Source organism: Mastigoproctus giganteus, chromosome 5, assembly GCF_048544385.1.
Source record: "Mastigoproctus giganteus isolate SK-2022 chromosome 5, ASM4854438v1, whole genome shotgun sequence".
Classification (NCBI taxonomy): domain Eukaryota; kingdom Metazoa; phylum Arthropoda; class Arachnida; order Uropygi; family Thelyphonidae; genus Mastigoproctus; species Mastigoproctus giganteus.
In genome coordinates this window covers 28,372,180-28,384,947 of record NC_143579.1, presented here as the reverse complement: position 1 = coordinate 28,384,947, position 12,768 = coordinate 28,372,180, and the positions used below count along the sequence as shown (strand labels likewise).

At 38.1% G+C, this 12,768-nt stretch overlaps 1 protein-coding gene across 2 annotated transcripts in view; it reads left to right on the top strand.

The window, feature by feature from the left end:
• The first annotated feature begins 511 nt into the window (after positions 1-511).
• LOC150085267 (thrombospondin type-1 domain-containing protein 4-like) overlaps positions 512-12,768 on the top strand; it is a 326,936-nt gene continuing 314,679 nt past the window's right edge. For both annotated transcript variants that reach the window (XM_090373963.1, XM_090373960.1), the window contains exon 1: positions 512-776. In XM_090373963.1, the coding sequence (XP_090230089.1) occupies positions 702-776 (75 nt within the window). In that variant the 5' untranslated portion in view covers positions 512-701. The remainder of the gene's footprint in view (positions 777-12,768) is intronic.

The following is a 12,768-nucleotide window of genomic DNA, read 5'->3' as shown; positions in this document are numbered from 1 at the left end:
AACATCAATTGATTTTCTAACATACGATACTCTATACGTGATTCACTTTGACTCTACTTTTTTTTAACAAACATACTTCCTTATTTTTCTCTCTTTTTTTTTAATCCTGAGTTTTTATGATGATTTTTTTCCACTAAATTTTTCCATTGAATTTGTTATATGTTATCTTCATAGGTTGACATAATAAAGGATGAAAGTTTTTGTACACAGCTTTTCATTTATAATTTTTTTTTTTTCTGTCAGATTTGAGGAGGGGTTGTCCACATACTCAACGAAACTTTTAAACGTCCTGTTGGCTAACTGACGCTTCTGATAGAGCGAGATAAAAAGGAGACCAGCACGTTCACTTATATCCGTTGGCTTCGTGTACGAAACTCTCCATCACTACGAACCCACGTGCGTGCTGAACGCTCAGACTCGTTGCTGCCCGTATCCAGTTAATGCCAATTACCTCGCCACACCACAGCGTCCGTTATTCAGTCCTTGTGCAACATCGCATTGTGGCCACACGGTTGTAACGGCAGAGCCGATACGGGCAGCGCGGGTCGTGACTCGCGTTGAATTTGACGGTAGACGGCGTGTAGCATGTGTTGGTGGTTTCCTTAGGAGTCCTGTGACAGTGCAGAGAGTGGTTAGTTGTGTAAGGGTGTCGGCAGAGCGAGGTGGAATGTGCTAGTGGGGTCGTGGCTGCGTGCTGCTTAATGGATGTCCCTTGTCCGGCCAGTTCCAGATGCTGTGGATGCTGCAGCAAGCATGACAACGAATGTATTGCTCAGGTAGGTTGTTTCTTGAGGCGAATTCCCTGAATAATTAAACAAACGCCTTTCGTAATGGAGCAATTGGAGGAAAAATTACTTTTTCATAAATAGATAAACCGACACCACTTCAGAAAAAATTACAAAAAGTTTTAATCTTCTCTGAATGCTAATAATAATATATAAAATTTTATAATATATTCTGGTGCATAATTATATTAATCTTTTTCACAGTTATTTATATTTTAAAGTAAATGTGTGATTTATTTAGTTTATATTAACGTTCATTTTATTTTATTTTTATTAAGAAAGAATCTTTATGTTTCTTTCTTAATCACACACAATAACCAATTGGCATCAATTCGCTATTCTGTGTGATCGTCGTCCATAGCGTCAATATTTATCTTTTCATATATTTTTTAAACTTTGATTTGATATTTTCTTCCAAGAGTGATGTTTTTTAGATGTCTATAAGAAAATAAATAGAATGCCACTTATTGGCGTTCTTTTCGTTTCGATCTTTGAGAAGTTGGATCAAATTAGTCTACCTAAGATACTCCACTAAGGATCTTATTATTATTATTTATTTACTGCCAAAACAGAATACATTTCCTTGAATATTTATAAACAATATACAAGGTAGAGATAGTGAGATCTACTTATAAATTATTAAGTTGTCATTACAAGCTAATAAAAGGCCTCGCCTGAATTCGTCGTAGCATGGACTCAAAAAGGTATCGACAGAAGACCACAGGATGTATACATACAGCATCCCAACGTATGTGGTCACCTCTTTTATATCGCATTGGCCAACACATGGAGCTGTTACCGAAGGTGTGTTCCATTTCATGAAAATGGTAGGTGTACCTAATAAAGTGGTCACTCAGTTTATGTAAAAGTGCGTATTCACTGTAGTCAAGTGCCAATTTCATGTTGTAAAGGTCTAAAGCAGACTTAACTCCTTCATCCTGAAATCAACCGATGACATCCCCGATTGAAGAGTCTTGTAAGAATTTCTCCGTTCTTGGATTTGAACCCAGACCTCTCCAACTGGAGTGCCAAGTGACGCACTGTGATGTCATGGGGATTACAAACTTCTTACAGAGATAAAATATCATTTTAAACATGAACAATAAAAATATAATTATACTTTAAGGAAAAGATACATTAAATGATAGTAAAAAATAGGAAAAGTATGCAATTAAGAGTTTTCAGAAATAAAGGAACGTTTCTTTTAAAAGAAATGTATTTGAAGACAAAAAAAAATCAGCCTTAGATATAATTAACAAAACACTCATAACGCCTAATGTAATCTAACTAGCACGCAGGTAAGCAAATTGGAAGACTGAAAAAAATTTCTCTTATTAGCTATGTAGTGTAGATGAATCCTGATTTATTATCGGAATTGAATTATCTCTTAGCGAAAAGCTATAAGCATTAGCTTTAGGAGAGTCATATGATGCAAGAAAGCTTATACATCATCAGCCAAGAAAAACCCCTTCACATTTCACCTATTCATTCGCTCCAAAAGTTTGTCCAGTTCCTCCTTGAATCTATTTAAGCTATCAACCTCGACAACGACAAATGGAAGTTTGTTTCAGCAATCAACCACCCTCTGGCTAAAGACAAATTTCCGCACATCCATTCTGCAACTGTCTTTCCTCAGTTTGATGCCCCCTCAGGTTCGTAATCTAAGCAAGAGGAAGAATTCCATTCGCATTGAGCCTGCTCAAGTCATTCAAGGCCTTATACATCTCAATCTGATCACCTCGCAGGTGCCTAGTCTCCAGACGCTGCAATTTGCAACGCAAAGAGCAACCCTTTGTCCCCCTCACTAATCTTGTTGCCCTTTGCTGTATTCGTTCCAGCAGCTCTACATCCTTCCCAAAAAAAGGCCTCCAGACCTCGTTTTAGGAAGTATTGCGATATTCAGTAATCTCGAGAATTCATAATTAGGAAATTAAAACCAATTGCACGTATTCAAATATCCAACAAAATAGGGAAAGTTAACATATGCAGGAGACCCTTGACGGTTTCATTTGTTTTTTAAATCATAACTAAAAATATTTATTATAAGTACTTAAAGATAAAGTAAAATGGATATTCCGCATTCGGAATACGTTCTTCCGAATGTGGTCCAACCATCAATTATAATAAACAATTATTAATGGAATAAATTTTAATAAAAAGCAATGTACTTCTCCTACTGGATCAGTGCCTTTTATTTAGCATAGTGCAATACCAAGGCGACCACTGACGAAGTGCCTCCACGGTATGCGATCGATGCACTAAGTGGGAAATCCAGTTTGCTCATAGCTATATGCTTTGCCCAACATGTATAATGGCTTCATTATATTACTAAATAAAGATTTGTTTGTGGGATGCAGAAAAAGTTCTTCCTAGAATCACTTGGCCTTAATAATTCTATCACGTGATAGAATTCAGTCTTTTGAGATGAAATTATTAACTTAATTGTCAAGGGCTCCGAGAAGGTGGAACTTGTTTACATCAAAATTGCATAAGATCATCTCTTTCTTCTTGAAAGCTTGTTGACGCTTAAGATAATCTGGTTTTCTTTTCCAACGGACATCGCAACCAACGTTATCTGTTTTCTTCATATTGACCTTATGCTGCAGTCTCCATGACTACACAGATTTCAGGAAGATATTCCCGTACTAACCAAAGGTTTTCATCTTAAGAGAAGGAGAAAGATATTGTCAACTTGTCACTCTTTTAAAGAGAAAATATGCCAAGTGTGTCCAGGTAGGTTCACTGTACTTGACACATTTGTATCCCACGTCTCTTGAGTGACACTTTGTCAGAAGGACAAAGCTGTCCATCAAACTTCTCTCTGTATCCTACCCAAGATATTTACACAGTTTCACCAGTCGATAATATATCAAAACTTGCCTGCTGTCATGGTAACTCAAGATCTAGTAGCAGTATATTTTTCTTTCTTCGTGTTTCCTTTTTGGGGTGAGGAACCTTGACAGACGATCATAGGTGATGTTTTCTTATGGGAGGGAAGAAAATATAGAAACCAGTTCTTTGCCGTTTTGATTCGTAGAGTACAAACAGACTGGCGAAACCACCGAAGAATAATTTTAGTCTGCAGAACTATTTCTATTCAGCGTCCGTGTGACTCTAAGTGCGCATTCCGAACTTAGGAACGACGGGGGTGTGAAACAGGCGCCTTTTCCCTATACCTTTCCACGATGTCTCATCCGAATAATTGTTCTAATATGCCACGATTATAATTCTTATCCGTGATCACAATGCTGTTGAAAGAACCCCTTGATGTACAACCCGCCCACTCATCTTTGTGTAAGGCCCCCGACTTTGAAACGCTCTCTGTTTCTTTTTTGCTGAAATTTTTACCCCACTCAGATGTCTTACACCACAATATGACAGACGTAACCAAACCATTACACTGTCATCAATCAAAACCATATCCAAAGATGAATGTCGAGACAAGTTTTCTTCTACCCCACCTCTCTGTGTTATAGGTCAGAACGCCTCCCATCTCCTCCACATGATGTTTGTTTAATATCTGTCGGATTCCGCGTTTCAGCAATCAAACCTTTTCTGATGAAATTACAATGCCAATTGCGTGCTTTCTAGAGAGAATAAGATGCAGAGAGAGAGAGAGAGAGATTTATGCAATTAGAAACTTCATTCCCGCTTTTTGAAAAATCACACGCTCTTTCGTTCCAGTTAATTTCATCAAACCGTGTTTGACTAAGGCTACTAAGACTAATGTTGTTACCACCCTTAAAGCATGATCCGTCAGGATGCAGAGGATGACCTAGCCTTGATTTACAACAGACAATATGAAGCACCTTCAAGGTTTCGTCACTGAAATCTTATAAAGCACATCAATCAAGACTTTTACGCTTTTGCAGTGCATGACGTGTTTGAGCCGGGACAAACATTTTGTGTTATTTTCAACATATGCATTAATTTTTCATTTTCTTTCTTTCTTTTTATTTAATCGTTGACAGAATCAGAAGGATGTGCTTGACCTATGATTTTACTTATAAAAGGTTTTGTATACTTATTGTAGAATAAATGATCCACTCCTGTTTCTAATAATTTGAGCAGTACTTGTATGTTTTGAAACTTTTTTAATTTTAAGTATTTGTGTTTGTTGTCAGAAATGGCATCGGATGAAATCAGAAATCCTAGCTCCCTTCATATTGGTTTATATCGTCCAATCTATATAAACTGATTTTATTCAATATCCCCTCCCAACATCCTTAGTATTAACCGTTCCATCAAAGATGCCGAGAAATTGTGTGTGAGCGCGCAATTCAATGAGATAATAGACCAAAGAGGGACCTCACAACCCGAGTCCATCGGAGTCTCTCATAGATCGGGTTTAGTGGCTGAGGAACTCACCGGATTCGTCTCTTTCCAGCTAAAACATGCAAGTTGCGGATACAGTACCCCCCCCCCCCAACAACCATGGCATGAACCGCACCATCAAAGACACCGAGAAATCGACACTGGACATCTGAGGAGTGAAAAAGTCGCTTGATCTGGCCAATCCCATTTTCATTTGTTCCATACCGATGGGAAGATCATAATATGGCAACAGCAGAGTCAACCAGTGGGTCCATCGTGTTAGGTGTCAACACAGCACAGAATCACTTCCACCATCAGTTTGTAATGTTGACACCTGGCAAACTGAGGCAAAAATGTGATTGTATATGTCTAGAAGCACTGGAGATTCTCCCCCAACCCCACAATAGTTAACTCTGTGACTCATACATTAAAGACCAGAATGTTCATCTGGCCTCATAGACTAGGGGGCAGTGGAACATCACTGACCCATAATTACTGTCCATCGGAACGGAGAGCTCGACCGGATAAGTAGGGCAGTTCTCTGGCGGGGCCAACCGCACTTGAGCTTTCTTGGGAGGGTCCAAAAACAAATAAATTTCATTGAAGTAGAATGCAGGAAAAATAGGTATAGGTTGGAAGGTAAAGGTGTAGAAGAGAGAGGTGGATGAAAGGAGCAGAAATCTACCAGACGAAATAGGAAAAGGGGGTGATCCTCTAGGTCCTCTAGGAGGAAGGAAAAAGGAGAGGTAATCAGGATAGGGAACCCTATGTGTTCGTCGCTTGACTGTTGTCAGCCCCGCTCAGGGAAAGGCTCGGCACTATCAAGCGTGAATTCCACACTTATATAATACAGGTGTCCACATTACCATCCCATGCCATATAAATATGGCGATCTCGGTGCATTAAGGATGGCCCAAGGTAAGAAAACATCCCAGGACAGACACGGGCGAACCACAAGAGGTAGATTGTGTTTTGTTTTGATTTCCTGATAGACAGGGTCACACAACAAATTTTCTCTACGAAGAGAAGATTTGTTGTGTGATTTTAGGATGCTTTCAACTCAAAAAATTTGAGAACCACTGCTTTAACTTTTGAATTATGAAAGTTTTGCTGTTGTGCCGTGAGACAAAGAGTAGAATATTCAATTTCTTGTCTATGATCGTCACCGGCTTATGACACAATTCCAGAAACTGAGTGGCTGATATTCCTAATATCACAGGACACGATGGATGCATCTGCATCCCTTCATGGTCATCGTCCACCCACAGGGCAATGGACTCTTCCAGCAGGACAATGCGCCTTCCCAGAGCCATGATGACTAGAACATGGTTCGAAGAGTATTCCGCAGATTTTATCATCATGGAATGGCCTCCCCGTTCATCGGACGAACCCTGTGGAGTATCTTTGGGATGCTGTGGAAATGTCCGTTCGAGCTTTAGATTCTCCACCCAGGAATGCGACGGAATTATGGACAGCGATGCAGCAAGCATGGATGGAAATACCTGTGGAACGCATTCGTGAACTAGTGGACTCAATGCCTTGCCGTGTGACTGCCGTTATCCGGGCGAAAGGTGGGCCTACCCGTTACTAGGTAGGTATCCCATGATTTCTCTCCCCTCAGTGTAAACCTTTCACCTTTTCACCAAAAAGACAGTAGATTGCCTCCCAGGCGAGGTAAAAAAATTATCACTCCCTCTAACTTTTGTGCTCCGTAGGACATGCCTTCATCCGAATCAGAATAATCCAGACTTGAACAATTTGACTCTGCCCGGAAAAAATTCATCTCCTCCATTGCATAAGGCAATTGCGAGACCACACTTTGAACACTGGATCCAGGTATGGAGAACGCACCTAAAAAAAGACATCAAGCTTCTTTAAAGAATCCAAAGATGGGCAGCACAACTGGTGAGATCGATAAGAGGGCGAGAGTACGAGGAAAGACTTCGAATATGTGGGCTGCAGAGCTTGGAGCCGAACAACTTAGAGAAGATGTAATTGTATAAGACTCTGTGAGGTTAAATTTACACCAAAGGTTATAAATGGTTGCAGAAATAAGGGCCATAAATTTAAATTACGGGGGAAGAGGTTTAAACTGGATTACAGGAAGTTTGAGCCAAACTATTAAAGGAATTTGATCAAATTCGTTTAATAGTTTTGAAAAAATTTCATCTCCTCTAATATCACTATTACCACATTTTTAATAAATCAATTCAACAAGCAGTTTATCGCACTCATTTCAAAAGGGAATTTATTACTCCCAATCACAAAAAAAATCTAAAACTTAGATTGCAAATTATCACCCTATAACGTTGCGTTGCTAAATAGTACATCCAAGATAGTACGGTTTTTCTCCGGAAACTGGAGTTTTTTGTCCAGCAAACAAGCAAATGGGACACAGATCACAACTTACAGACATATTATATACAGCCCAATATGGCCTAAATGTCGGATTCGCCTAACCCTACCACAAACAAAGAGAAACGTTTTGAGAAACTCAGTCCATCACCCTCTGATTGGAACTTAAGAAATCTTCTTACATTTCTGCACTGCCGTTTTCAAGAGGAGGAGGAGACACTTTCTGACTATTGCTGTTGCTTCTGCTATCTCACCGGAATCTGATTATGTTCCTCTATGGGCGTCCCTCTACTAACCAGGTCTGGTTTCCGGGGCCGTAGACGGATGTTGGAATGACCCTTCCTGGTGACGGGACTTTCCAGTGAAAGTGACCTACTGCTCCTTCATTTATCTACTCACCCCATAAGTTTTGAGAACCCCTTCGATGGAGGAATGCCTTGAGTGAGCCTTCTCTGCTTAAATTCCGGCGATTCCTTCTCTGCTTGGACGTTTCGGCGTTTTCATTCAAAACTGTTATCTTTTACTAGAAAATGCCCATGCACCACATTCCATGCCAAATATATTGCCCTCGTTGTCACCGTCCTCCTCACACAGGGTGGAAAAAACCTGAGTTCGAATCCCGACAATAACACGAGGAATTTTTATGGTTTTTTTTCACAACATGGCTGAGTTAGTCGGGCTCAGACGAGGGTAGCATGGTTTTGTCTCCCGGGAACTTGGTTTTTATTCCGGCAAACAGCAAACCGAGTATTTTCTTACATATACCCGTATTTGTATCTGTAAATTGCGTGTGTTCTCTGGTAGAGTTGCGTGTTTTGCTGGACCAAAAACCCCAATCCAATTTCTGGGGGGGAACCTTGCTATCTACGTCTGAGACCGACTAACTCAGCCACGGAGTGAAACAAGCCCATTAAAGTTCCTCGTGTCATCAACGGGATTCGAACCTACCCAGGCCTTTTCCATCCGGTGTTGGGAGGACGGTGACGATATACCACTGTGCTACCAGCGCAGACCCTAAAACCCTACAACAACGAAAGCAGAATCCAGCCATATCCACTGAAGGAACTCTGTACCTCAATTGAACTACTAACGAACTATCGAAAACTATCCACGCCACCAGTACCAAATCGGTTGAAATCGAATTACAACACTTTCCCAAACTGGTAACATAATAAAAAGTTAAGGTTCATATTGAAACTATTGAGCACCCAATGTTGAGCTTTTTTCATGCAACTAGGTTTATTGTATAATTATAATATAAAAATTATAAAGGCGTCTTTATATAATTAGTATTTTTAGTAAATTATAAAAAAATCTTGATACGTTTTGATTTTTATGGCCCTTTGATGACTCGACTTATTTTGACTTGGTACGAATGACGTTTCACGCCAGTCAATATTTTCTGGTGATCTCACTATTTTCTTGGTCTTCGAACTATCCATAGCTGTACCAGTTGTCACATGATTAAATTTATCCTTAAATTTACGATAAATTTAACTTTATAGGATAGGACGAGTTTGTTATGTTAAATTAAACAAATTAAACAAATTAAACAGGATAGGACGAGTTTGTTATGTTAAATTAAACAAATTTGAAGAAGCAAAATTTGGTTTTATGATTGATTTATTTGATAAAACAACTGGAATTATCAAATTGCATTTAATACGAGGGTGATCATTTAATTCGCGGACTGGTGCAAGATTTTATGTTTATCGCGGAAATTTACATAACTGCCGCTAGAGGCGCTCTCTCTGATCGCTACTGAGCAGACTGTGTGCGCATGCCAGTACTTGTCCAGCTAGTGTTGCGTGAAAAGAATTTTTTTTAGCCACGTGTCACTGACTCGTTTTGAAGCAAGTATTATGTCGGACATACAGACTGAACAGCAATATATGGTTTGTTATTGTGTCAGAAGGGGCTTAAATGCATCGGAAACAGTTAGAGATGAATGAAGTATGGTAATGAGTGTCTTGATAGGACGGCCATATTCCAGTGCGAAGTGGTTTCTCCATCAAGACAATACCAGGCTCCATATGACTAATATTGTGTGGGAAGCGATCACTGCCGAGGTTCTGCCACATCCTCCTTATCCATCGGACTTAGTCCCGTGTGATTTCTTCCTCTTCCCACGTCTAAAGAAAGCTCTGAAAGGCAAGCGTTTCGCGTTCGACACAACGATGCTCGCAGAACCACAACTGGAGCACTTCGCAGTCTTTCGAAAAATGGCTTACAAGAAGCATTTAAGTGCTTAAAGTTCAAGGGAGAGTACTTCGAGAAGGAGAAATCCACAGAAGATTCAGATGATGACAATTAAGACAAGATCTTGCACCAGTACGCGAATTAAATGATCACCGCACGTACAAAGGTCATGAAAAAAGATGCAATACACTTACCATAAAATTTGTACACCCAAACCAAAAATATTTTCTTGTGTCCAGTGAAATTTTAAATAAATGAAAAAAAAAAATAATAAATAAATATCACTCATAAAGTCCAGATAGTGTTCCAGCAAGCGCCCAAAAAAAGACATCAATCCAAAATCAGAAATAATTTCCTCTATTGTATTTTCCGTACTAACAAGCCTGGTATAGATAGTTTTGAAACAGAAGTAGCTTTAGATAATTCAAGTTTTGGGATGAACTCGTATTTTAAACATGATTTTCAGGCACGTTAGTATATATACATATACATGTATATATATAATGTGCATATTGTCATCACCATGTCGGTCCGTCTGTCTGTCTGTCCGTTCGTCCGCATATACTCGTCTCCGACAGGACGGATTTTCATGAAATTTTATATTTCAGCATTAATAGAAATCTGACAGTTATTATTTCATTCCTTTCCTTCCTCATATATTTTTGAATTTCCAGATTGCAACTGTAATATCACTCAACGATCGTAAGTAGCTTTTCTGTGTTACGTTTGCTGAACGTTCACTTAAACATTCAATTATTATATTAATATAACGATGGTTTTCGTAACTAACAATTAAAATTGTACTAAAATTAATTCATTATTTTTATTTAACTATTTACTTAAATTCTTTACTCTACAGAAAATTATATAGAAAAAATAATTTCTTATTTAAAAATTGATTTTAAAATAAACTCTAATGGACAAATAATGTACTGTTCTAGTAACAGATTTCTAATAAGTAATAAATTTAAATAATATTTAAACAAGTTAGTTAATGTACACAGTGCTTTATATTTCAGACGTGTTAGAAAACAGTAATAATTCGTAATTTATATTAAAAAAAAAAAAGCATAAAACTGAATTTTGTGCGCGAACCAAAAAAAATTCGTTTCTGCGCATCCGCCACATTTCTCATTTATTCCTCCAACTAGTGCATGGTAACAAACACAATGTGTCCAGTCTTTCTGCTGCAGTATACGGTTAAACAGCCTATGTGATATCTATGAAAAAAATAAATAATAAATAAATAAATAATAATAATAATAATAATAATAATAATAATAATAATAATTGACGGATTTTATTGGCCCGATTTTAAAGAAATTAGGGTGACTCGATAAATCTTTCTAAAAGAATCAAGTATAAAATTTTATAAAAATCCATTAGCTGGGGGTAGAGTCTTTACATGCGGACAGAGAAATAATAAAATTGTTGGATTTCTATTGGTTCTCTTTTATTGAAATTTGAAATGGCTCGACAAATCTTTCTAAAAGGCCCACATATAAAATTTAGTGAAAATCCGTCCACTGTGGTCCATTCCTTCAATGTGGTTCTCATCTGGAGAATCACTTCGAAGTAGATGAACGAGATGAGAACATTTAGAGGACCGGTTTCGAGATTGAACTCGACTCTTTACTGAACTTTACACTTCGATGCTCGACTGAACTCAACACTTCCACGCTTGACTGAACTCGACCGTTGCTTCCATTCCACGCAAGTTCTCATCCGTTACATCCTGGTGTTGTTATTTCATCGTCATCTGAAGATAAATTAGCATCATACTTTTCTTGAGCTCTTGCATCGACAACTTGGTAAATCTCCTTCTACCATACTGAACACATTCCATTCAATGTCTCCCTTTTTTCTGACAGAAAGACAGAAGAATCCTGAACAATCCTGCTGCTAAACGGTCTCTATGTACAGATGGCATTCCTTCCCTTTTCAAAACCCTCCAGAGTTAAGACCTATTTTGTGTCGCTTTCTTAAGCTTTCCTATTCCTTGTTTTAATTTCTCATATCCCAAAAATTTCTAAAAAGGGGGCCAAATTCCTCCCTTCCAATTATCGTCTCATTGCAACTCTTTTCAAAGCAATGGAAAAATCTGCCAACATCTAACCTTTACAATCTTGAAACTTCCATTTGCTTCATGATCCTCAATATGGATTCCGTCAATGTCCATTGGAAATATCTTGGCTCAAGTTACTCATCTTTGGAAGAATGTCCACAGAAAAGTTCGATGAAACCCAAGCAGTTACTCTCGACATTTCTAAGACTTTTGATTGTGTTCAACGTAAAAGGCTAAACAAGCTTCCATCTTATGGTGAGCCTTCAGTTTTTTGTAGTTAGGTATCCAGTTTTCTCTCTGATTAGACAAATCAGATAAATCGTCGCGTTAGACCAGCCATCCATTCTAAATAGTCTTCAATGTTCAGCTTCAAACTCACAAAAAAATTTCTTTTTCCCTACGTATCCTTTCTATTTTTGTTCGTTATAACAACCTTTTCTCACATACATTTCCTGAAAATTAAAATTTACAGGCATTCAAGTTCATTGTCAACAAGTATCTTCTTTTTCCTGAACTTAAAAAAAATCTACGCTTCTAGAATAACCTCTACCAGTTCCTTAAATACACAATTTCCCAGGTAATTCTCCAAAGGGGGAGTGAACGATGCTAACTTCAATTCTTCTAAAAATCTAGGCCCAATACTCTTCGTGTTTAGGGTCGCAATAAAAATATATAGGACGATTTTAAGAATTAATTAAAGGCTACCGACATAATGAATTAACAATTATCCCCCTTATTTATTTTATTATTTATAAAATACGTAGATAAAGAATAAAGGGATTTTTTCTAATTAGTAATAAAAACTATATTATGAAAAATAATTTCTCACTTTTAAGTAGTTAAGTCAAACTATTTAGGTTATTCTTTTCATTTCGATATTAGTGCTTTTATGTTGATTTTTTCGTCACGGGTACAAAATACACTGCCCTACCATCAATATTCGGACACCCCTCCGTGGATGGGGAAAGAGGTCCTATGCATGCAACATGTCACAGAACCTGCTATAAATATGCACACTGAGCTTCTAACAGACAATTGCAAAAGTGGGCA